Source organism: Mesocricetus auratus, unplaced genomic scaffold, assembly GCF_017639785.1.
Source record: "Mesocricetus auratus isolate SY011 unplaced genomic scaffold, BCM_Maur_2.0 Super-Scaffold_100020, whole genome shotgun sequence".
In the NCBI taxonomy this organism is placed as follows: Eukaryota; Metazoa; Chordata; class Mammalia; order Rodentia; family Cricetidae; genus Mesocricetus; species Mesocricetus auratus.
The window spans coordinates 9,373,827-9,399,777 of NW_024429201.1; the positions used below are offsets into that span (position 1 = coordinate 9,373,827).

General features: G+C 40.6%; 1 protein-coding gene across 2 annotated transcripts in view; it reads left to right on the forward strand.

Moving 5' to 3' along the window:
• Rab3c (RAB3C, member RAS oncogene family) overlaps positions 1-25,597 on the forward strand; it is a 204,496-nt gene extending 178,899 nt beyond the window's left edge. For both annotated transcript variants that reach the window (XM_013126396.3, XM_005065548.4), the window contains exons 4-5: positions 595-719; positions 17,944-25,597. In XM_013126396.3, the coding sequence (XP_012981850.1) occupies positions 595-719; positions 17,944-18,131 (313 nt within the window). In that variant the 3' untranslated portion in view covers positions 18,132-25,597. The remainder of the gene's footprint in view (positions 1-594; positions 720-17,943) is intronic.
• Positions 25,598-25,951: the final 354 nt, after the last annotated feature.

Here is a 25,951-nt window from a genome sequence, read left to right on the forward strand (position 1 = left end):
AAAAAGCTCTACCAGGGAACTCCTACAGCTGATAAACACCTTCATCATAGTGGAAGTATACAAGATTAACTAAAAAAAAATCAGTAGCTCTACTATATACAGATGATAAATGGGCTGAGAAAGAAATCAGGGAAACATTACCCTTTACAATAGCCACAAACAACATAAAATACCTTGGGGTAAAGCTAACCAAACAGGTGAAAGACCTGTATAACAAGAACTTTGAATTTTTAAAGAAAGAAATTAAAGAAGATACCAGAAAATGGAAAGATCTCCCATGCTCTTGGGATCAGCACAGTAAAAATGGCAATCTTGCCAAAAAGCAATCTACAGATTCAATGCAATCCCCATCAAAATCCCAGCACAGTTCTTCACAGAGCTTGAAACAACAATACTCAAAAGACCCAGCTTTTATTTCTGTTTCTATCAATTCTTTGTAAGAATCCAAGCAGTGCAACTGTAGTGAAATAATTCTAAATGTCATGTGTCCAGGCTTCAATTGCATCATGATCTTGCTTTCTCTAAGACTTCTTCCTCAGTTCATGGTTTTCAATTTCCTGCTGATCATTTTTGTACTTTTTATTTTTCTTTTAGGTCAACTCAGATCAAAACATACTCATGGGATAATGCCCAGGTTATCCTGGTTGGAAATAAATGTGACATGGAAGACGAACGGATCATTTCAACCGAGAGAGGCCAGCATTTAGGAGAACAGCTTGGTAAGACATAAAATTTAAAAGATAGAAAGTTTGGTAATTGTCAAGCTGAACAGAGTCACAGAAGAGAGAGGGGACGGTATGTAAAGTTTGTCACTAGACCTTGAAAAACAAGCTCTGTGTAAGCCACAAATGCATTTCTTCTTATTTTCTGTAGCTTTGGTCAAATTCGGGCACAATTAGAAACAAAAATGATAGTAAGAACTTTGGTCTTAGCTCAAAATAGTGGAAAAAATCCTAATTGCTATTTTATGAGAATCACAGATCTGCCTTCCCTGTTTCTTCATTTTGTTTTGCATTTTGTTTTGCATTGAATTGAGTACTTTATTGTGATCATTACTGTTCTCAAGTTCCTGTTAAGGATAGTAATAGCACATAATAGGTTATGACCCTAGAGTCTGGGCTTCAAGACATCAATGATGAGCAATGGTACTGTTTAAAAACTTTTTAAGAGTCCGGCATTGGTGGCACACACCTTTAATCCCAGCGCTTGGGAGGCAGAGGCAGGCGGATCTCCATGAGTTCAAGGCCAGCCTGGTCTATAGAGCGAGAGCCAGGATAAGCTCCAAAGCTAGACAGAGAAACCCTGTCTCAAAAAAACAAAATAAAAAAAGCTAAAGTTAATATCATCCTTTGAGAATGAGTATCATAACTTCTCCCTTCTTAACAAAACCCTTAGAGATAACATCCAATGAGATGAGATAATAGAACTTTAGAAATAGCACGTCTGTTTCAAGCACAAAACATAGCAGCAGAAGAAAATGCTACAGTGAGTCATGTAGAGTTTCAAGAGACATTTGTGGCTGATTGGTCAAGACATTTGTGATCAACATGTACTCAAAACCTATTCTGTGTCTTCTATTGTGTCAGATACTAGAGAGGATGCAACTAATAATGATAACATGTGATTACATGGAAAGACTAAAGGTGCGTATAGCAAAACTAACAAGGAAACAAAAACAGGTCAGTGGGGAGTCCATAGTATAGAAGGCAGAGGTGAGAGGAAAGGAACAGGGCAAAGTGGAGAGCAACAGGTAGAGAGAGAGCACCGCTAGTGGGCATGTGAGAGCAGGAGTGGGGAGGAGGTAGGAGATAAAGAAGCACAGAAGACACAAGCAGAGAGGATGGGCGGGGCTGGGCAGTTCTGCTTGAAGAGGTAATTGAGAGAAGATGACAAGAAGATGGGCTACATAGCGGGACATATTTTGAAGGATCCCTAGGGAAGGAAAAAAAATAAAGGCAGTGAAAGCAGATGTGGTTTTGTTAGTAAAGGCCACAGAGGAGTGCAAGACACCAATGGGAGTTAAGCTGAGAGGGCATTGAGCAGGAAAGTTACAACCTGGCATGAGCAAGTGGATTAATTTGGGGGACAATCCCTGTCCTGCAACCTAGTGTGCACGTACATAGACGATGAACAAGAGGTCACAAAACACCTTGACATCAGATGACACTCTCAGTCTATTCTGTGTCTACCCCGTTGCCTCTTCTGTAATGATGGCCTCATCTCACTCTTGATCACAGTAATGGGTCGCAACCTAAAATTTGAAAACACAACCATGTAAAGGATGATCTTAGCTTTGCTATGTTATTGGAAACATGGGCTGTGGAAGCACAGCCAATCCCTGTAGGGACTCTCAATAGATGGGCAGAGTCCATTCTCCAATCTTTGTTATTTCATTGTGATATCAATGAGCTCATTACACTGAAGGCTGTCACTGGATGGCCTCAGGAGTCCATCCATGAGACTTCCCTGAAACCAGCTATGAAAACATCATTATATTGATATTTAATCTTGTCATTAGCTTCTATATTCTCTGCCATAGGACCTCTCCACATGCTACCAGTGTTTGAGAGTCTTAGAAACGTAGTGACTTTTCCCAGTACCTCAGAAAGATAAAAGTGGACATGAGCATGTCTTCTATGTAAAAGTGAAGGAGAACCTAGGAGGACATTCCCATGTGGCTTCCTTGCACTCCATGTGCTTACTCTGCATTTATCATCTATCTGGACATCTGTCTGGGAGAAGGAAGTGCTCCAAAGAAGCAGGCTGTCTTTATAAATAAAGTCCAAAACTGTTTGGCACCAGGGAAAATAGAGTAACATCAAGAACAATTCAATGTTATTGTCGAAAAGGGCTAGGTGATAGCTTTATGTTTAACAATCTAATAAACAACTGGGGTAGGGGCGATGGAGAGAGGGTTCAGTGGTTAAGAGTACCAATTGCATTTCCAGAGGTCCTGAGTTCAATTCCCAACAACAACATGGTGACTCACAAGCATTTATTGTGGGATCCAATGCCCTCTTCTGGCGTGCAGGTGTACGCCAGATAGAGCACTCATATACTTAAAATAACTAATAAACTAAAATAAAAAAACTGCTGAGAAGATTATGAAGAGATGAAAATACTTCTGGAGATACTTTCAGTAGCACACTCGTGGGCACGTGCTTCCCCTCTACACACACACACACACACACACACACACACACACACACACGTACGTACGTACCCTCACACACCCTCTCCACACTGCACAGATGTGGGAAAATGTCTCAAATTGCGAGACAGATGGATTTTATGCTCCTGTGCAAATTCTTCCAATAGTCTCTAATTGATTTTTTTTTTGGTTCTTTAGTCGATAAAACTCAGCAGTTGTCATAGCAACCTGCAAATGTGCCTTCTTGGAGAGTCATTTACCTCCAGTGTGGTTCATTCTCCTCATGGCTACACACCCTCTACAAACAACCATGAGAGACAATTCTAAAAACTAATCACTCTCTTAATCTAAATCACAAGCTTTTGAGGAGTTTAATTTAAAAAATATTAACAGTAAAATTCCATTTCTGGGCGATTAGACAACTTTTTCTTAAAGGTTATAACCACGTATTGTCAGGTGGCTCAAAACAATTGCTTTACTTATTTGTTTACAGTTAAGTCTCCTTTATTGATATATATTTCTATATATCTTATGTTCATGCAAAGGAGGAGACTGGATGAAACCGTACCTTAGCTGAGGTCTTTGTAACTTTGGAGGAAGAGGGGTGCTCTTATAAATATGTTTTATTTTTTACCTCACCAAACATGTTTATAAAGTGTTTACAATATTCTGGGTACTTACGCAATTTGGTAGATGACCTTACCTTCTAGAAACAGCCGTCACAGAGCCGGTGAGTGACAATGTAGACAATGAGCATTTCCCTGTCATCCCTCTCCTGGATGTTTTGTTCCATTTGGCCCTGAGAAGTGGTCCCTCATCACTAATTCTGGTGTTCCCCATCCCGTCACCCTATCCAGCACTGTGTCCCCTCTTCTGGGTAGCCATCTCCTCCTCCATCTGCTTGCATTCCTGTCCCGCCACACTACTCCCCACATGCTTCCTTGGAAGTCCTTCTCTCTGAGGTTTTAACTCGACCTAACAACAGATAAATCACACCCCCAACAGTGAATCCATGATTAAGATTCAGGTACCTATCTCCCACCATCCCCCATAAGTTTTCAAAGTTAAAACCTAGGAGGTTACTTTATAAACAAAAATGTTTGCTACTTTCACATAATAGTATTTTTTTTTAGCCACACTAACTTCCATGGTAGGAGTGTATGAAGCAGGTGAACATGATCCTGCGGCTAACATTCTCCCTTTTTAGGCATTTAGTGTATTACAGTGCAGCCTATAGCATATAAAATGCTTTGCATTTTTAATTTATGTAGCTAAATGTTGTCAGTTATAAACAGAGTCCATCTCATAGCTTAAGTTTTAGGTAGAAAATCACTAAGTGTTCAATGAGAGAAAAGTGAAGATAAAGCTAAAGATACAGTTTTTCTTAAAATTAAATTAATTTACTTGGGAGAAAAAATCAACAACAACAAAAAGCATGGCCAGGAGGAAAAGAGTTTGTGTTGCCTTGAAACCAGAGAGAGAAGCTCAATACTTTAACTGTCTTTATTGTCTCTGAAGGGAAGAAATCCTTAGTTACCCAACACAAGTCAAAGAAACACTGTGGAGAAATTAAAATTTCTTTCTGCCAAGAAGTAATTACTTTTTATTAATAATTTGTAAGCATCCAATTTTGATATATTTAATTTATATTAATATTTCTAATAAAGCAAATCATGGATAACACTCCCAGTGACTTTGCATTCAAGTGAATTTCATGGTCTGTGAGGCTGAACTACTCAATTTCAGCCTCTTTCCTGCTTCTTCCTCTTGTTCCACAAAGGCACCCCTTAACACTTTCAGACAACCACAATACATACACACGTTACCATCTTTATTTGATCACCACTTAAAAAAAACTTCTATGTTGAGGCTGGGAGTGAAAAGTCTATCTTTTTATGTAGAGCTTCAAGTCTGCTTTCTAGTTCAGAGGTGCTTTCCAATATTAAGAATGCATAAAGCAAGCCGAAGGAGAATCACAATGTGAGATGTGAGTTTATCCTAAAAGAAAGGGTGCCTGCAGCTCAAGGCTTCTTCTGGATAAAGACTGACAGAAAGGCACCTTCTACATCTGTGAACTTGAAGCCACGTGTATTTGATAGTTCCTAGTTTGAGTAGATAATTTTTTTAAGGTAATCATCTTTTAGAACGGGGAAAGGTAAAGCCATGGAATGAGGTATTCTTTCATTCAGCAGCGTCCCTGGATGTGTGAAGTGAACCAGGAAGAATATGTCACTGTTTTCCAAAAGATATAGATAGATCAATGGAGAAAAATAAAAAAACAAAGAGATGAGACTTGCCTCTGTGATACTATTTCATCCTCAATGATCCCATGATTCCATGAAAGAAGCCTGGAATGATTAGTAGACATTGTTACTAAGAATGAATTCTTCTAAATAGTCTCACTCATGCTCAAATTTTCTCCTTCACAATGTATCCAACAAATAGGGGAGATCCAAAACAAAGATTGTGGACTGAGATGTTGTTTGTCCATCCAGTAAGGATGCAGAGAAGTCCACTGGGACTTCATTAAAATCCATTGAGCTAAAACCAGCAAGCCAAAGACTCTCCCTGAGGTGTGGTAGAGTCACACCATGAGATTGCTTCTTGATGGACACAGGAGACAGATGCTTCACAATGATGCATACACTATGGGAATGTGACACAGAATGATCTTCATTTGTTCATTCAATCAACCTTTCATTCTTCCATTCAGCCTTGTTGAGCACTCTTCATTGGTTAGACACAGGTAGTTAGGAGATTCCAGTCTACAGAGGGACACAAACACAATGACTGTTACAAGGCAGCCTGTAGGTCTCCAATAGAATTGAAGATCCAGTTTTAGAGGAGGTCAGGTGATCAAAAACATCCCTATTCAGAGGCATAGAGGAAGGACACATTGACAGTGTTTGCAGCAGGCTTAAAGAAAGAAAAAAAACAGGATTTTCCAGATGGACAAAGAGGTGAAGTTGCATTTATGAATAAGAACCTATGTGCTAGAGATGTCTAAGCCCATGGAAAAATGACTTATCACTGAGAGGCTGTCTACCAGACTGCAGATACTAGGATTGGTTATACATTCTTAGGAACCAGTGCCAGATTTAAAGAATAGAATGGCAAGACTGTATTTCATTCAGGCTAAGTACAAAGGTACCATTCCTAAAATTAGGGTACTTAATGTTAGAGTAAAGGAAGAAAGCATTATACATATTTACCTATATTTCAACATCAATTTTTTACTTATTAGATATGTTGTTCCAATAGTGTGTTATATTAACTTATAAAACTAATCTTCATGTATTAGAATAGTGTTCAATCTTGGTAAAGTTGGATTATACAATAGTAAATATTGAGAAACCACTGGTTAAACATAGATTAGAGGTGATGGACAGGAAACATGGAGTCCAACAGGAGTGGAGCATTATCACAGGAACATGGCCAGGGTGTGAATCAGATGTCTGTTCTGGATGTACAACTGCATTACTCAGAGAACATTAAAACATCATGCCAGGACCTTAATGCATGTGCGTGCGTACACACACACACACACACACACACACACACACACACCTAATCACATTTTATAGTCATCAGATTCTCATTATAGTGTAAATTCTACTTGCCAAAGGTCATTTAGTAGCCACAGCACCAAAACTGAAGAAGCATAAGCAGCCAGTGACAGACACACTCCCATCTTGGTTGTTTTTTAAGCTGAGACCATAACATTGCCTCCAGGCACTTCAGTTTAATGAAGATGATTTTTCCCTCTCTTCAGTTTTATACATACATAACATACATACATACATACATACATATATACATACATACATACTTCTCCTTGCACTTGCAAAACAATTCCACAATAAAACCGGGTTGAAGAGTCAGCAACTCTAATGGGATAGAGCGTTGCCCCAATGCCTATTTTTAAAACTCAAACCACCTGCTCCACATTTGCACTGACTGCTCGTCAGCAGTTCTTAAGGGTTTATTTAAATCTTAATTGTAGTGTTTATGAAAGAAAGGGGATTGCCAGATTCTAGAATTGGCAGGGAGTCCCAGCAACGCTATTTAAATGTTCTAAGTACCTGGCTGCACACAGCTCTCTGTGGAGAAGTGCAGACACCCTACCATTATTTCCCCTGGCTCACATTCTTTCTGGCTAAGTTTTCTCAGGAGGTAGAAAAATAGGTCAAGGATACTCTATAATGTGTTTGGTATGCTTAGATACAGTCACATTCACATTCACGTGTTATAAAAGGAAGGAGCTTCTGTTCCCTTTTCCTGGTCCTGTGAGTCTGCCATGTCTCCATGTCTTATTGGCTCTTGATCTATGTTTCACAACTCTATGGATGCCCGTCCTCCTTACTGGCAGCTGAAACTCATGCCTCAGAAAATACTCTTTAGGAATGGAGAGACCATGGGTCCTATGCATCCCACATTGCTCAGGAGGCTTCCAGCTGATGCTCACATCCCAGTAAACATACATAGCCCTCCTTTCAAGCTCCAAATCAATTCACTTTGAAAGACAAGAGGCTTAGCCTGGCCCAAGACACTACACCCTGCAGCACCTTTAAGTGATATACTCAATTTTCTCTTTGCTGTCAGGGCTCAAACTCTTAGCCTCCCCACTGAGTTTCCAAGAGCTTTGCAAATCCCTGTTTCACTCATCACTTTCTTTAGTCAGAAAAAGTAACCGGTGTAGCCTTTTGTAGGCTTTTTCTTATTACTTATAATCACTATCAACATTTGACCCCTGGGAAATCTCTGTTCCTTCCAAAATCCACAGTGTGCAACATTGTGCTCTCGCTGAAGAGCTTCCAGTCTCTCATCCCACGTGTCCATGCTCTTGTTTTCTTCCTTGAATCTGACTGGGAACCCACGTTTGCCCCCTCTCTCAGGGTAATCTGACTGCTGTGCCTTTCTCAATCCTATACGCATATCCAACTTGTGCAGTATTTAAAATGATTCCAGTTCCATGCATAAAGATCTGGATAAACTTTGGACTCTTGTTTCTTTTTTAAACAACACAAAAGTGCTAAGAACAATGTTACCAAAATTTTAAAGTTGAATATAAGAAATGGAAATGGCCTCATTTTAATTACCAGTACTGAAAAAGAAAGACAGACAGACAGAAAGAAAGAAAAAAGCAACCAAGCAAAACTTATCTAGATGAGTTTGTGATGTGTTCAGTGTTGAAACTTGAAAGGACTCAAATCCAGGATGGTCTGAAGCAGCTGGCAGAGGTCCGGGTCTGTTTATTAGCTTTGCACACTAGTCGGTGTGATTTTCTTTCTCTCAAAGTAAAATTATCTTAACTGGGGACAGGAGAGAATAAATCCCACTAACCTAACTCACAGGGGACTGGTTTCTAATTAAAAATGCCTATTATTTGCCTCCAAGAAATGTAAATGCTACACACTAGTGAATATAGATGTGTTTGACTTAACCATGGTATTATGTCCCAATAAACTTACCAGTAATTTGAAAACCTTACAGGCTAGAAATGACTTCAACACACTTAGCCTACCTAACATCATAGATCAGTGGTGCCTTCCCTTCAACATGCTCAATACAGTTAAATAAACCTATATCCAAAATAAACTCTAATTTATATTAATGTTGAATATCTCATGGAATTTACTGGATACTGTTATGAAATTTTAAAATAGCAGCCTTGGACAAATTGTCAGCCAGACTGTTCCAATGATGTTTTCTCACTTATCTCTTATTCTAGTCATTGCTTCTAGTGACAGACTTGCAACATTAAGAGAATGCCATTGAGTAGGACAGGATCTCTCATCCTCTTGGAGTGTACAGGCAAAGCTACATCCATGCGGTTTCATACAGACCCTGTCTCCAGCCTTCTAGGTTGCAGTGGACAATGACTGTACCCTTGCCTTCGCTCCTTCCCCTTCCTCTTTCCTTTCCCCTTCCCCTTCCCTTTCCCTCCCCTTCCCCTTTCCTCCCCTTCCCCTTCCCTCCCCTTCCCCTTCCCTCCCCTTCCCCTTCCCTCCCCTTCTCCTTCCCCTTCCCCTCTATTATTCTCTGATGCTCTCAACTTGAAAATTTGCGGCTTGTTAGGTCACAGGTAAGAGAGAGATTTGCCCTCTGTGTTGGAAATCTAAGAGACAACCTTGCTACTTTATGAATTCTTGAAAGGATCCCTATCTCCCCAGATGTCATTGATAAGGTCATGTGGACAAATTACTTCTGTAGATTGATGACTGCATATACTAGGGTCCCAGTCTCTCCAGAAGTCATTGGCAAGTGTGAGGATGACTTGTTTCTTTAGATTATTATTAACATGTGTACTAGTGTCCCAGTCTCCTCAGAAGTCATTGATAAGGTTGTGTGGGGCGAGTTCCTCCTGTAGATTGGTAACTGAGTATTCTTTGTGGCACTTACTAATTTTATTCTTAGCCTGAATGCCAGCACTACACTCTGATGCTGGTGGATGACTCTTCACCATGCACATACAAACCATGGTATTTCATCTGTGAAAGCCATTCAAGGAGACTTCCCTAGTCTGCCTAGACACCACACCCTCTCCTGCCTTTCTCTTTGCCTTTAACATTAGTTTCTAATCACCCGGGTTGACTTTATTTGACAAGGAAGTGATTGTTTACAGGAAGATTTCTAATGACTGAGAGAGAACCTACATCATCTCCTCTGCCAAAGTCCACAGAGCAAATTGTTTGCTTCTGGAGGTTTTTTTTTCTAAATACAAACTATCAAGAGAAGAAATGAATTAATTGCAATTTTCAGAATTTATCACCATCAAAAGGAGACTCATTTAAGTAAGGCTTCACATAGACTTCTGTGTATACTCTGGATAGGCTAAACTGCCTGTGTACAGAGTTAGATCTGGATTTTAGGAAGAATTTTCTGCCTTTTAGGAATTGATATCAGGGTGGATTTGGTTAAAGTACCAGATATAGCTGCATGGAAATGTCTTAATGAAAGTTGTCACTGTGAAATACATATATACCAATAATAATTGCTGAGCACTAAAGCATGGAGTTCCCAGTGACTGTGCTTATGAAACCAACAGAGCTTATTCTGTAATGCTTGGATCTAGCTCTGACAGAAGATGTAAAGCAGACATTAGGAACATCTTTGAGGAAAGGGCGTGGCCTGTGGAGGCAGACCTTTATCCTTGTCATCGTTTTCCATATGCATGACTGATATATCTACATCTCTCAACTGGAAAAATGAGTATTTTAAGTGTGCTGCTTCATACGGTCTGGATCCAAAGCAAGGAAGTCAATGTAAAAGGCACAGCACAGTAATCTTTACGTGGTGCTCCATAAAGATTCCCCCATCTGTGGATGTCACAATGAAACCTCATTAGTTTGAGCTCTGCTACTTGAAAATGTATTATATTCACTGCTCTGTTTCATGGGCATCTCTTATAAAAAATAACCTGATAATTGACAATGAATATAAATGCTACTGCAAATTAAAAATCCTATACAAAGAACAGTTATTAATGTTCATGTTGACAGTTCATTAATGGGCTAGGGTGTCTCCTTTATCATTAAAAGTCTAATGAAATGATAAGGAGTTACAAATAAAATGTTTGATAAATTTAAAGTAACAAATTCTATTTGGAAAATGTGTGGCACTTATTTGCATACAAATAATAGTTCTTGCATCATAAATGATCCTTATCTATTTGAAGGCCAATCCAAGAATAACTTGACTTTGCCACACTTAAGGAGTTTTTATATTTTGAAGAAAAGCAAGAGTTACTAGTTGGAGTGAAACAATTCTATACTTCTTCCTAATTTTCAGAAACACCTCTCCTCATGGGTAAATAGGAATCCTTTAAGTGTTTTGATATAACAAATTCCCAACAAAACAAAATATGGAATTCCACTTGGTAAACTCCATCTGGAATAATATGGTTGACAAATTATTTATAAGTTCAGTCACTTTATAACAAAGAACAAAGAAAGAAGTGGTTCTCTTCCCTTCCATTTCCAATCCACCAGCTTCTCCCAACCAATTAATAGAAATCAATCCTGTAATTGGCTAACATCTGCTGTACACCTGCTTCTACTATATGCTGTGTTAGATATGTCCAGGAATAGGGGGATACCCTATATGGGATGAACAATTTAACTGGAGAGCAAAATGTACCTAGTAGAAGGACTGACAGGGAATGGAGAGTGACTGGCTCATTGGATGCAGAATTCTTTCTGGGCATCATGAAGGTGTTCTAGAATTGAATTCCAATGGTGCTGCAACATTTTACCCTAAAGACTGTGAATTATCTCCTTCAAAATGTCTAGAATGCTGAATTGTACATTATATCACTTTTGTAACTGGTATAAACTACTAATTAAGTCCCAAATAAATACCATAAAAGAATCACCAGGGAGCTGGGAATGTTCAGGGTGAGTTGGCTCACCAGGCAAGACCTTAGATCTATTATCCAAGGGAATTCAGCTCTTTCTGGGAGACTTCAAACTGAAATAGTTACAGGGGACAAGCAAGCATATAAATAATTAAGTAAATGAAGCCACCAGGTATGAGATTTAAACATGATTTGTTGTACAGTGGATATACAGGAAAAAAGTTTTTGCAAAAGTAGTGGAATGCTTTTGCCTCTCTCTTGAACAGAGAAGTCCCTTTCTGTGTAGTTTCCAGCTTTCCATCAATGCTACAGATGCAGACACCAAGAAACCCAAATAAGAGTACAAAGACAACTGACAATTAAAACACAGGTTTCATGTCAGGGACTACAGGAAGGGCAGGGACAGTGGTCAGCCAGAGAGAAGCTCTGTCAAGTATGTCAGACACTGGCTCATTGGGTTGAAGACTCCAAGGTTTAATGACAGTCCCAAAACTTGACTATGTACAAGGAAAATCCTGACCAAAAGTTAAACAGTCTCAGGAGCAGATTAACACTATTTTGCTTGGGGAGAGAAACTGCAGGACAGTGTTCAGAAAGGATTCAGGGAGAGACTCATGTGGGAAGAGCTGTAGTGGGTAGCCTTTGAGTCATTCACCAGACATGGAATGGACACGCTTGGTAGACGTGAAGGTGCAGGTCTGAGATCTGGGAGTGAAAGGGAGGCTGAGAAGGTGGAGAATGAATGCCCAGCTATGGAACCTGGATTTTATGAATTCCTGTAGCCTGTGCAGACTGAACTCCAGCAAACTTAGGCAGCTCCTGTCAGTGATGGAATCTGAGCATTCCTGACTCTGAAGGAGGCCAAACTAGAGTGTGGAAGGTTAAGGGTAGGAAGGAGACCTTTTCTATGTAGGTCAGCATTCATCACTATATGATGACCCTTGCATAGGTTCTGAATCCTGCCATCTGGTTAAGCCGGAACTCAGGGCATGAAAGACCTGTCCGTTTTGTTGTCTATTTTTATCAACATTAGCCTTGGGCTGAGCTCCCGTTCCAGCTTCCGGCTGCTTTCTTTGGCCATTCTTCAGGGAAGTGGGTCAAACCCTCATCCCACCTCCTCCTAAAGTCTGTCTCCTGGCTGGGTCCCAACATGGGACCAGCTAATATGACAGTTGGTCCTGCTGCTTTGAAGCCCTTACTTCTGGCCCAACTGTCACCTGCCAGGCAGCACGGTGACCTTTCCCTGCAGCTCTGATTCATCTGATTCTGCAGGGAAAGTGAAGACGAGACCCTGTAGCTGCAACTCAGTGAAGAAATGGAAGATGAGATGGGAAAAGCATCAAGAATGTAAACTATTACCTGTAAGAAATGAAATGATTCACTGTGGTACAGTTTTAGGAGTTACAGTGGAGGGGGACACAATTATGATTTTTCTCTGAAATCTAAAAGGTCAGAGAGCCCAAATAGTGGTCAGGACATAAAACCCTGCTGTAGTGAACATGGAGTTTTACTATGTGGCGTAACTATTAACATGAGAGAAATTTAGCATCAGCTACAAAACTAAATAAATTCCCTGGACAAAGGGTCTGAGAAAGAAATGCTTCAACGTTCAATCTTGGAACTGTGATCATTACATTACATTGGCTAACATGGGCCAATCACAGTAGGGGGCTGTGACATTTCAGTGCTGCTCATGACTGAGTGACAGCCTGTCCCCTCCCTGAGTACTTATGGACCTGCTTGCTGAAAACTTACTAGGCTTCTCGGAGCTTTGCCCCATAGACCTTCAAGGAAAAGGGTAGAAAACCATGGCGGCAAGCCAGGCCTTTGTCACTAGTCACAAGGCTCAGGCTTTGTGATGTCCCTGCTCGCCAACAGTGTCCTTCTAGCTAGATGGCTGCTCTTTCATTTGTGCAGAGGCCACAGCAAATGGGTTGGACTTAATGAGTGTCTGGGTATGCCCATCGTGGGCTCTAGAAATGTCAAGAGCTGTTCTTTCTAGGTCAGGCCCAGAACCCCAAGGCAGGAATGTGCTGGTTGGGGTGCAGGCTCTTCTGTATTTGGAGCAATGCTGCCTCTGCAAGAGAGCAGTTGGGAATGTTCTTCTACAGAAAGAATGGGAAAGCGTGGCCAGCTCCCCGGTGCTTCATTGAGAGTGTCTACTGCTCAGCTGATGAGGACACACAGTGTTAAAGTTACTAATTGTAGAGCACGCAGCATACAGGGCAGGTGTCCAGGGCAAGACGCTAAAATGGTAGCCTTGTCGGGTAACCTGCCAGGCTTCCTGTGTTACCTTAGTCTCCTTACTGGGTCGTGATGAACAGCAATTTCCATGGCAGTAAATTGGAAGCAATCTTCGGGGTTTTCTAAGACCCTTAGCGTGGCTTTCTTGACTGATGTGTGACTTCTGATGATCTTGGTGGGTAAAGGCTTCTGAGAACAAGCTGTTATGTTGAGGTAGCTGAGGTAAAAATTACCAAGATACTGGGGGGTTAAACCACAGAGTCCATGGGGCTTTTAGAAGAATAAAGGATCCCATGTATATAATCATAGTGATGAGGTGGGATGTACTGGTAAACATGCTTGGACATGGGTGGGGACATGAGTGCCTCCTCACACAGCGGTCTCACCTTTGTGATTCAAATGGACACAGAAGTCTGGGCTGCTTCATAAACCCCCATTTCCCCTGGATCAATAGCAAAGTACTAAAAGCTGTGATTTTGATCTTGAGCTCCCACTGTTTAAACATCATGCTTTATGGTAGACTTGTGCTGCTGGTCACTGAAAAGCAATTTCATCTTCAGAACCTTTTGTAGCTGTGTGTCTCTAGCCCATAAGGAGATGTGGCTTCCACAATCTCATCGGGCATTTTAAATTGTTAAGAGAATGTACTGTTTGGTTTGATGACACTCTTAGGTCCACTTAATCACCTTCAAATTATTTAAATTAATGAAAGCGTATGCAAATGACTAATTATCCTGGAACTGATCATTTAACAGCAACAAAATAATAGTTCCCTCTTTCAGGGCACACGGAAAGGCAGGGAAGTCTGTAGGTGGCTAACTGATACTCTCCCTCGACCATTTGCCAGCCAACCAAGGGAATGTTTAAACAAATCAGTCATCCATTTGGGTCTTTCATTCCTTAACCAGAAAACTAGAAAAATTAATGGTGCCACCTCATGGATGAAATGAGTTAGAAATATTCCAAGTGTTAGCAATATGCTCTGTGATATGCTAACCACTAGACAAAAGTCAGTTCTGTTGTCACCAGCCCTGCTGTCCTCACACTTACCAGCTTGTTTGGCACCTTCACCCACATTTTCCCATTTGAGAGTCATAATGATGCTGTGAGGCAGGCAAAGCAAATATCATAAATCGCGAGAGTGAGCATCAAACCCATAATTTGCTAATAGTATCAGATCTAGTATGCCAGACCAGCAAGGTGGATCAGTGCATGAAGGAATTTGCGGCCAAACATGGTGGCATGAGTTCAATCCCCAGACCCACCTGGAAGGAGAGAACAGATTCTTGCTTGTTGTCATCTGCAGTCTGCACATATGCTACATGCATGCACACTCACAGATATACATGACCACATACAATAAATAAATGTGAAAACAATGAAGGTTAAAAAAGAAAGAAACCGCCGGGCGTTGGTGGCGCACGCCTTTAATCCCAGCACTCGGGAGGCAGAGGCAGGTGGATCTCTGTGAGTTCGAGGCCAGCCTGGTCTACAAGAGCTAGTTCCAAGACAGCCTCCAAAGCCATAGAGAAACTCTGTCTCGAAAAACCAAAAAAAAAGAAAGAAAGAAACCTAGCATGTTGACAGTGCGTTGCCAAGGTACTTGGTAGTCCCCACACTTTCATCATATTATGGCCTCTTTGCCATACTGGAGAGATGAGTATTGTCATATTGTGCAAGTCTCCTAGACACTTAGTCCTGAGTAACAGTGTATTCCCAGGATCCGAGGAGCTCAGGACATTTTTGATTTTGTGATCAGAGATCATGTTACTGTGCCCAACTTACACAGCAGCAGCATGAGGTAACTAGTGCATTTGACAGAGGGAGGGGGCTGTGAACCCACATCTTTCAGCAATGGCTGGGTACTTAAGTCTGGCACTTTTCCAATCACACTAACATGCAACAGAAGTGCTGGCTGATATGACGATAGAACTGAAACTAACTGTCCAGGCTTTGTCCCAAATTCAGAATTACTTTTCCTCCAAAGTTTCATCCAAAGATCTATTGGAACATTCTGAAATGATGTTCGTCTCCATTGGTCCTGGGACAAGACCACCAGCACCTAGAAAATAACAGGCAAAATAGCTCTGGTAATTAGGCAATGACTTTGTTCAGAGGGTGCCTGCCCTGCCTTGGTCAGTATTCAGCAAGAAAGTGAATGATCCAGCCCTAGAGACTGTGCTCACGTTAGAGAATTCAGCACTGCCCACTCCACCTGACCTTGTCTATACATGAAGAAACATCCACTGTAAGAGAATGACATGATCATGGTGCAGGCATTAAAACAACAACACAGAAATGGAAGCCAAAGACGGACTGAAATACCTTGCACTGTTTCCTAGAACCTAACTCTAGTGATGATTGACCTCCTGAGTCTTGCAATAACTCCCTCGGATCTTATCAGAGTAGAAATGAAAACGCTATCATTTATTTTCTCTTTCAATTCTCTTTTTAAGAAAATAAGCATGGTTTTTAGTTATCAGGGGGATTTGGACATAGATGCATGTATTAGGCTATTCTTTTCATTTTGATCCCAGAAGCCAGGCATTAAAAAATAATAATAAATAAATCACTGGATTTAATCATTTTGAACCTTTGTGTCTCCTCTGAGATAGGACCAGATGTAACCAGAAGGATTTATAGGGTGTAAAATTGAGAATGGATTAGAAAAGGCTTTCTGTGCTCTGCCCAACACCTCCTAAATCAACATCCCCCCAGCGGACCAGGCCAATCTCTGGCTGACCAAGTGGGGAAGTTGCCATGGCAACTGACTGGCAAGCACAGCCAGTGGAACGAGAATGTAAACAATGGAACGATAGCATTGTGTGCAGAACTGCCTGCTGAGGCTGCTTCCAGCCAGGCACATCTGGGAATTAGGACTTAGAACCCTCAGTTACTGTCCTCAGGCAGTTTTGCTGCTCTTTCCGAAATAAAATGTTTTGTTTCCTTTCCCATTGACTCAAAAACTTTACTGTCATAGACAGGCAGGTGAGGGAGCAGTCAGCCCCACCAGACTGTTGGGAAGTTGTAGCAGCATTACAAAGATCTGCAGGTCTGTCACCCAGCTCATAACTCCAGATGTTGAAACAGGCCTAAGGTAATTCCTGTGACTCTTTAGCGCCACCTCGTGGCCTGTTAGACACTGTACATGAAGCCTATCCTTAGACCCATGATCGGGCAGCCACTGGACAGACAGGAAAAAAGTTAGAACATGATTGTATGGCAACCTCACAGTCCTCTCGATAGAATATGCACGGTGTCTTTTCTAAACCTTTCATTAAAAAGAAAGGGAAAAAAAGGAAAGCTAATAACTGAGAAAATGCAGAAATGAGGAAAAAAATGAAAGTCAAAATCTGGTTTAGAAAAGACTGTAAGTGCTACATGGTGGCCAGACAAAAGCACCTAAAGGAGGAAGGAGTTGTATGGCACCATCTTTCCTGAAGAGTCAGTCTGTGGCTGAGCAGAGCAATCCACACTGTGGTGGCCGGAACACAGCACAGGGTAACTGGGAAAATGCAGTACCCAAGGACACCCCCCATAACCGATTCACAACAACTCAACCCCTCCTGTACCCTTCACCACCTCACAATAACTCCATCAAGGGGCTGGTTCATTAAGTGAGAGTTCTCACCATCTAGTCTCACCATCTAGTTTGTTCCTAATCCACCCCAGTTGACAACCACGATCACACATGGGTTCTTTTGTTTTGTTTTTGTTTTTTGTTTTTGTTTTTCAAGACAGGGTTTCTCTGTGTAACAGTTCTGGCTGTCCTAGAACTAGCTCTTGTAGACCAGGCTGGCCTCGAACTCACTGAGATCCGCCTCCTGAGCTCTGGGATTAAAGGTATGGGCCAACCCCGCACGGGCAACCGTTCTGTTCTTAATGACACTCTTGAGTTCCTTCATGGTACTGTTATTGACTCTTGAGATCCTTTCATAAACTCTCTTTGCCCTTGCTGGTAGCATAAATGCCTCAGTAGAAACAAACGGGATGAGCATCCGGATGAGCATTATCAGTCCCGCTGTCCATGGTCAGCTAGGCAGGTATCACTCCATGCCCAGCTGCCGCCTTGATCTAAACCACCGCACCTCCCCGCCCCATCATCATCCCCTCATCAACACTGAAAACCGTGGCTGAGTCCCCTGAACTTCAGAAACGTAAAATGACGGAGCTGTTTCTGCGTTTCCTCCAGGGTTTGAGTTCTTCGAAACCAGCGCCAAGGATAATATCAACGTGAAGCAAACCTTTGAGCGCCTTGTGGATATCATCTGTGACAAAATGTCAGAGAGCATGGAGACCGACCCAGCCATCACCGCGGCAAAGCAGAGCACGAGACTCAAGGAAACTCCTCCCCCACCGCAGCCCAACTGTGGCTGCTAATGTCTCCCACACGGGAGCTCCACATGACTCCAGAGCGGCCAAGAAATAGCGTTTATAAATGGTCTTGTAGCCTTCACTTATACTGCCTAATAATTATTTGAAGGAAGTCTTTGATGTCAGTGGCCCATATATGCATTCAAACCTTGAGCAATTTCCTGTGTTATTATGTGGCAAGCACGATCTTACATTTGTAAGGATCGTTCATCTATAAACACCCAGTACTTGCATGTAACTTATTTATTTGTCTTTCAGAATTTCTGTTTTTGCAATTTTTTTTCTCAATTAAGCAATTGCTGAAACCTCAGACTACAATTTCATTGCAAATGACTTTTGTGCCATGGATTCAAATCACGCTTCTCACTTGTATGGGTGATGACCTAGGGACCGTGTGTGTGTGTGTGTGTGTGTGTGTGTGTGTGTGTGTGTGTGTGTGTGTGTGTGCTGTGAGCAGCAGGAGATGTCAGGAAACTTAGTTTGGCTGAAAAGGAAGTGGGACTTTTGCTCTTGATTGGAGACCCTATCAGAGGTCTGGACAGTCTACTATTAGGAAATGTATATTGCACTTTCACTAATAATAATTGAAGGGTGCATTGACTCTTAAAAAATTGAAAGGATGGGTGCAGTGACACTTGGGAGCCTGAGGAAGAAGGACAAGTTAAAGTGGGCCTGAGCTACAAACCACAAAACTCTTATCATGGAAAAAAAAGTAGAAAAAAGAATGAAATTGAAATGTTTTTAAGGCCCTTGCGAATTTTCCAAGTCAGTAATATTAACGTGACTAGATCCAGACAAAGAGCAATTGAGGTCTGTGTACCATGCTGCAGGACTCAGCTTCCCACTGATTCTGCCCATGCCTGCCTATGTGAGAGCAATGACCCATGAGGGGGTTTCTACTTAATGCCAGTTATGCAAGAAGTGCAGCGACCAGGAGCGCTATGAGGAGCCATAGAAATCCATGGCCTGGGTAGCCTGCATCACTTAATGACCCATGCCACCCCACAACACAGCACCATGGCTCCCTGGGGCCAGTACCAATTCTGAAAGAGAGACTGGCTTGATGCTCTGCCAGTACCCCTCTTCTCAGGAAAGGTAAGCCACCTTCCCAACCACTGATCTCTGCTCTAACTTCAGTCAAGCTTTTCCATCTATGTAGAAAGCAACTGGGTAACCTTTCCATGAGTCCCACACTGAGGAAATGATCATTTTTATTGCCATGTTTTTTAGAGGATTTAGAATTCTAAAGCATGCTCTCATCATATAAACCTCTAAACATGCTCAAGTTACATGAAAGATTCCAGAGCTGAGTGGGACAGAAAATTGAAGCTCCATGGCAGCTGGAGAGAGGGAGGGGACACTTGAACATCTAGTCTTTTCTTCTAGGTTTCCTAAGACCATATAGAAGTGATATACCACCAACAAATCTCTCCCTGTGTCCCTAGCTCAGAGCAAATCTTTACCTTTCAGAAGTATCTACAGTTAGGATCTTCTGAAGATATTTAATGCAAGCTTGCCGAGCAAGGCTATTGACAAGCTAGTATGTGCATGGTTTCTTTTAGTCTGTTTAGTTTCAAACTTAGAAATTAGTGGTAAGTTTCCACTTTGACACCCAGAGGAGTACTAATGCCTTCCTACATTTTAATGATACCTAGATTTAAAAAAACATAGAAATTACTGTGAAGGGAAAGAGAGAAGCCAGGGGCATAAAGTAGAATTTCTTTGCCATAGTCACGTATTGACATGGCATTGTCCTTTTCTATGACCTGAGCCAGAATGTGGCCATGTTGAATACTGCAGCTGTCAAACTCATTTTTACTATCAAACAGTGAAGCCAGGAAGTCTGGGCCTCCTTTCTTGCATGTATACAAAGAGTGTAAAAGGCCTCATTTGGGTACTTTAAATGGCTTCTTAAGACGGGTATTGTGTGTGTTATAATTTGAGAACAGGTAAGAGAGAAAGGGAAACTATCACATTTGCTCATTTGAAAATTCCCAGAAGAACTCCTTAAGATTGACTGACCTAAGCCAAGTGTCCACTCATACTCTCTGTCAGGAACTCTAAAGTTAGATCATTATGTTCTAGCTAGTCAATGGACAAAGGGCCAGCAGTAACCCTAGTGTCCTTGCCTCCAGAATATGCCGTGTCTCCTATTTCCCAAACTCCCATGGAAACAGTCTTCCCGATTGATTTTAAGTTATGAAATTCTCACCCTGCTATGTATTTCATTCCAAATAATTCAGTAAATATTTCAAGAGAGACTTGTCACTAAGATAAAAGAGAAGGCTGCCTGTGTTCTTGCTGTGATGCCAGAAGAAAGAACCACTGTTCCTAATGCCATCAATATGTCTTGGCTGTAAAATTAAATTTGGCAAATGTTAACCAGATAATTGATCATCTATTAGCCTTGAGCTGTATAGCTTATAATTCTAACACTATAATCCTGAGGTTTTTTTCAACCTTTGGCTACAATGTACATATGTACAAATACACACTACATCTCCTGCTGTCAGCCTAAATATGAATAGGCCCTTCTGACTAATGACCTGGTTCAGTTTGTACCTTAAATAATATTTAAAAGCAAATGTTATCTGTTTAAAAACAAATAGATGTTAAAAACACGACGTTGAAAAATGTGTTTGTAGGTTTTAGACATCATTTCTTATTGTCTCTGATGCAGTTAGGTTAGTATTTTAAGTGTGTCCTTCCATTCTGCTGTGGTCACCTTGGCATCCTTGCCCATGTAACTACTTTTAGAACTGAACCTCCCTGCTTCATGAAAACACACTAAAGAGCTCTGATATAGGTTCATCCCTTTCCTTTCTTAATGTACCTTAAGATGCCACTTCTGTGAATGGATGTGGGAGGTTCATGAGATGTCCCCAGTCCGAAGAAGGCAAGCTAATCATTTCCATGGGCTCAAAGGAAGGACTGCTTTAGAACAATGACCCTGTTACCTGTTGTTTCCCCCGCCTAACAGCATCAACTGCCATTATGAGCTTCTAAGACTATAAAAGGGCAACAGGTTTTTGAAGTTCCTTCTTGGAACCACTTAACATTTAGTATTGCTCGCTGCCAGACAAATGAAGTTTTACTGATAAATGTGAAATATAAATCCTACAAAATTGCAACTGAAGTTATGCAAGACGTCAGTGTGCTCAATTAGAAATGCATTTTTTCACTTACTTCACGGTTATCCAGATTCATTCAGCACATTTATCATTTTTCCAGGTGCCAACTTAAGCTTCAAATTTCAATTATGTCTGTGACAACAATACTTTTAAAGTAGAATACACTCCACTATTAGTGGAACTTCCATTAAGCAGCATTAACTTCAGTGTTGATCTTCATAGTGGTTCATTGACTTGCTTTATCTTAGTGGCTGGCTAAGTTTATCCTTGGTTTACTAGTTACTTGTATGGCATTTTGGGGACTGCATGGAAATGTATCTAAACTCTATCAAATTTCACCATGCCGAGATGTCAGCTGCGTGTGAAAAATGGTTACATGAATGATCTTAAAAAACATGACTGAAACTATGTCAGACCAAAAAGCTAATGTTTGTTGCTAATCTACATCGTAATGTTGGGATGTTCAATCAGATATTTTTTGATGTGCTTGCAAGATGGCCCATCTGTCTGGGCAACTGTCTTTGTCTAAATTTTAGTCTTCATGACAGACCCTGGGAACTTTGTTTGTGTGCACCCTCAGTGTGGTACGTCAGGGTGCTCGTGAGTACTACACCCAGAAGGCCTCTCTACTCTCTCTCAATGGCTCAGTGTCCACAGCCCTGCACTTTAGTTGCCTGTCAGTGTAATGGAGAAAACTCCTTGGTATGCTAAACATTTGAATATTCAAACCAGTTTTTTGGAGTTACTTATATTTTATGTGATTTTTTTTCTAGAAACCAGTTAAGACATAAACCTAATTTTACACCTTCAAGTTTAATTAGGACAAATTAGGTAAAAGATAAATTTGGATATATTTTATGAACAGACAGGGAAAAAGTCTTTGCCTCTATACTTCACCTAAAGTGCTCTAGATTCTAGACATATAGTATCCCCTAAGGGGGCAGGGGATAAGTTGTGAGGATTTATATAAAATTTCCCTATAGTATTTCATAAACAAATGTATTTTTAAACCATTCTAGAAATGCTTGGCACTCCCATAAAGCATCTTCCTACATAACAGCTTATTGACATGTTTACTGTTGGGACACACACACATGCCACTGCCACTTTCATCACACACTTGCAAACACTGACACGTTTATTGGTGAAGAGAAAATCCCCATTGGTGGCACTCTGTGCAGGGGAAAGGGGGCATTTTGCTATGCACCATCTGTCACTCACATCTTACTTTGAAGTTCCATGAAATGGATTTTTCATGTGGATGTGCTCAGTCTGTGACCATGACTTCTAACACAGGCAGGGTGGAGAGAAAGTGCATTTTGCAAACAATGGAGGTAACAGAAATAAATCACCTAAAATGGCACCTGGAGTGAAGGATTAAGATTAGATCGTGTAGCTAAGGGCATATTAAGACTTTATCATTGCATGCTCCTTTTATACATTCAGATTAAGAAAATAGGCTATTTTCAAAGCCCTATCTTTACAGAATGACACCAAGTCTTGCCATTAACTTCCCCTAGGTAATTGTTATTGGTAGACTTTCCATCCATTATCGCTTGCTGAAATAATCCTGTGGACTACTTGTGTATTTCATCCACATGTTCCTTTTTCTTTCATTGTGTACAACTGAGAGTTGCTGTTGCTTTTTTATGTAGTGGAACTATCACTGTATTACTACCATTTGTGGCTAAGAATTGCTTAGATTCATGAATGCTGTTCTCGTAGACACAGATAGTACATGAGCTGAGTGTCTGCCTGGCCTGTCAAGGATGTGAGCATGACCTGTCTTAGTAGTGAATCCATAATACTTGTCAAAGTGAAGCTTGAGCATTGTCTGATGTGTCAATATGATGATTTTCCACACGTTGTTTCATCATGCCTAGAAAGTGTGATAAATGGGAACTGTCCTGTAATCCCTGTTAATATATTGTTAATGTCAGATGTGACGTGGTGCCATTGGACTGTCCAAATGCACAACTACTTAATGGTGTTTGTAGAACTGAAATGTCGTAAATGTTGCATGAAGTATGTTTTAAAAATAGATTTGTTTTCTATTTTTCAACACCTCAGAATTGAGGGTTCATGGGCCAATAAGTGCAATATTTAATGACTTACTCAGTGTATATAAACTAGTGTGAAAGTGAATTTTGATGGATGTGTGAGCCGCTTTGATAGCAGTGTGCTTATGCAAATGATTTATTTTAGTAGTATTTGTCTAGTGGTGCAATTTATACAGTAAGCATTTTACTGGCACCATGGGACTATCCTCTGTGCCTACTTAAAAGTACCTTTTTTCCATTTATGAACTAAGCATTTTAGTATCTGAAAACATGTGCCAGTTTTACCTTTTAGAATTGTGGGTTTTATTTCCAAGAAAGAATGACTGTGAGTTTGTTTTTATAAAAGTATTCAGCTCTATAGTTCAGAATTGTCCCTAAACTTCATACAAGAGTGCATTCAGCAGCTAATTTAGATACCTAAGAACAATTTGCATACCAGAAGTCACCTTGTCTCCTCAGAACAGTTTATCACATGTTCTGCCTATGGAGAAGTTCCACTCTTGTATTGTATATATATATTTTTTATTGTTACTTAATCTTGCTCTTTGTTTGCAAGCTCAGCAATGTCAGCCTTGGGGTCTCTTAGCACTATCGGTGTCTTTTTTTAGTTTGTAGATAATGTTATATCCACCTTCAACTCTCAGTTGTCCATAATGCTGATATAAAAGAAAGAAAAATTGATCAAAATCCTTAGCCCATTTTGAATGCTATTACACACAGAGAGACATATGTGCATACATGCACACACACACACACACACTTATATATACACATTGAAACTCTATGCTTAGCATAACACTTACTGTCCTGGAACTTCATAGGGGTGTACCAGGTAGTAGTTGGATTATCACAGTTAAACATATTTATGTATATGAAATCTAAGCAAGATCACAACTTTAATTTCCTATTTGCTCTATCAATTACTGAAGTAAAGCCTAATTTTAGCAGTCTTCATTGTCTTTCATGTATGTAGTGAGGCATTATCCCTTTAGGAAGTATGATTTCATCACTGCAGTCCATGGAGTGCAGCTGGCTCCAGGTGCCACTGCTAGCCATACGCAGTAAACGTTCTGTTCTCTCTATGACATCTGGACAGAGGCTGCAATATGAAGAGTGCCAATCATACTAAGTGATGTAGAGTTGTGTGGGCAAGATGCGGCCCAAATGTAACCATGTTAGGTAGGCAGTTGTACTCATCTCTCAAAACCCGCTGAAGAAGTGAGGTGAAAGTGGTGAATCAAAGATAGAGATAGCAAAGGCTTAGTGCCAAATTGAAAGGAAAATAAAAGTAGAAGCAGGCAGCTGACCACAGATAATTCGTGAGTGCGCTTACATGTTTCATTTGTTGTCACACGATCATTGGTTGCTATGTGCTCAGCACTGTGGGAATCCAACATGGAACAAGTGTGGCAAAAATAGATGGTGTAATCTAAGTGGTAGATTATGGCAGCATATGTGAGAAAAAAGAAACAGAGACTTGTAATAACTAGAAGAGTCAAGGGAGGCTCCTGTGTGGGGTCATGATCCCATGAAGAATTCGGCAGTGAGGTGATTGTGACAAGTACACCAATGCAAAAGGCCACAGGGTGTTCCCTGAAAGTGGAATGGTAACAGAGTTAGCAACTATAGATATTGAAACCCACAAACTGCCCAGTTTAGCTCTCTGCATTCTGATCTCCATAGAGAAGGCATGCTGCTACATCATTGTATTCCCCTGCACTGAGCAGCCTCAGCTCAGCCACACATCCCAATTGTTTTCAAGTCACTTTAGAGCCGTTAATTTAGACATTTGCCAATGAGCCAAACCATAAACATTGCCTAATCCAACCTCCCCTAGGTAGATATGTACTCAGATTTTTCTGTAGCTCTGGTTTTGTTTAAGGGCATTGAACAATGCACAAAGAAAGACTCTCCTTTGTGGCCGGGTACTTTGGTCTCCTTCTTGGTGATGACACTGTGGAACTCTTCTTGAGACAATATTTAATGCTTTCTTATAGTGATTGTGATGTTTAGTTGAAAACTACTGCTGCATAGCAAGTATTGTGACTCTTCCTGTGTCCACAGAAGCTCTTGTCTGAGTTTAAAGCTATAAAGTGTATTCACATTGTGAAATTATTATTATTATTATTATTATCATCGAAATTGTGTAAAAATGGTATGTGCTCTGTTAGGTTTCTAGTTTATGTGTGAATTCTGTATGGAAAGTGGTTTGTTCTCTGAGTTTATCTTGTTTTATTTTTTGAAGATTACAATAAATATCTAAGAGACTATATTCCTGAAATTCCCAGTCTTAGCATATGAATCTTTTAAAATCTTTCGATGTACAGTGTATTTTGCTTTGTTTAGGGGTGTTCTGTCTTTGCTTCATATAACTATTAATGCTCCTCAATAATAATCCTACACATAACATTGAAAGCCTGAACTAACGACAGAGAGTGGATATGTATTTATTTAGGGCTATTCTTATCCAATGTATGAATTCGAACTAAGTACAAGAGTGATTTCCAGTAATTATAATCTCTTATAACATTTTATCCATCTTCACTGTCCTAGAATTGCAAAGGTCTTGACTATAGATATAGATAAACTGGTGCCAGCAGTTGTGTTGTGCCCAGCAAATGTATCAACAATGCCT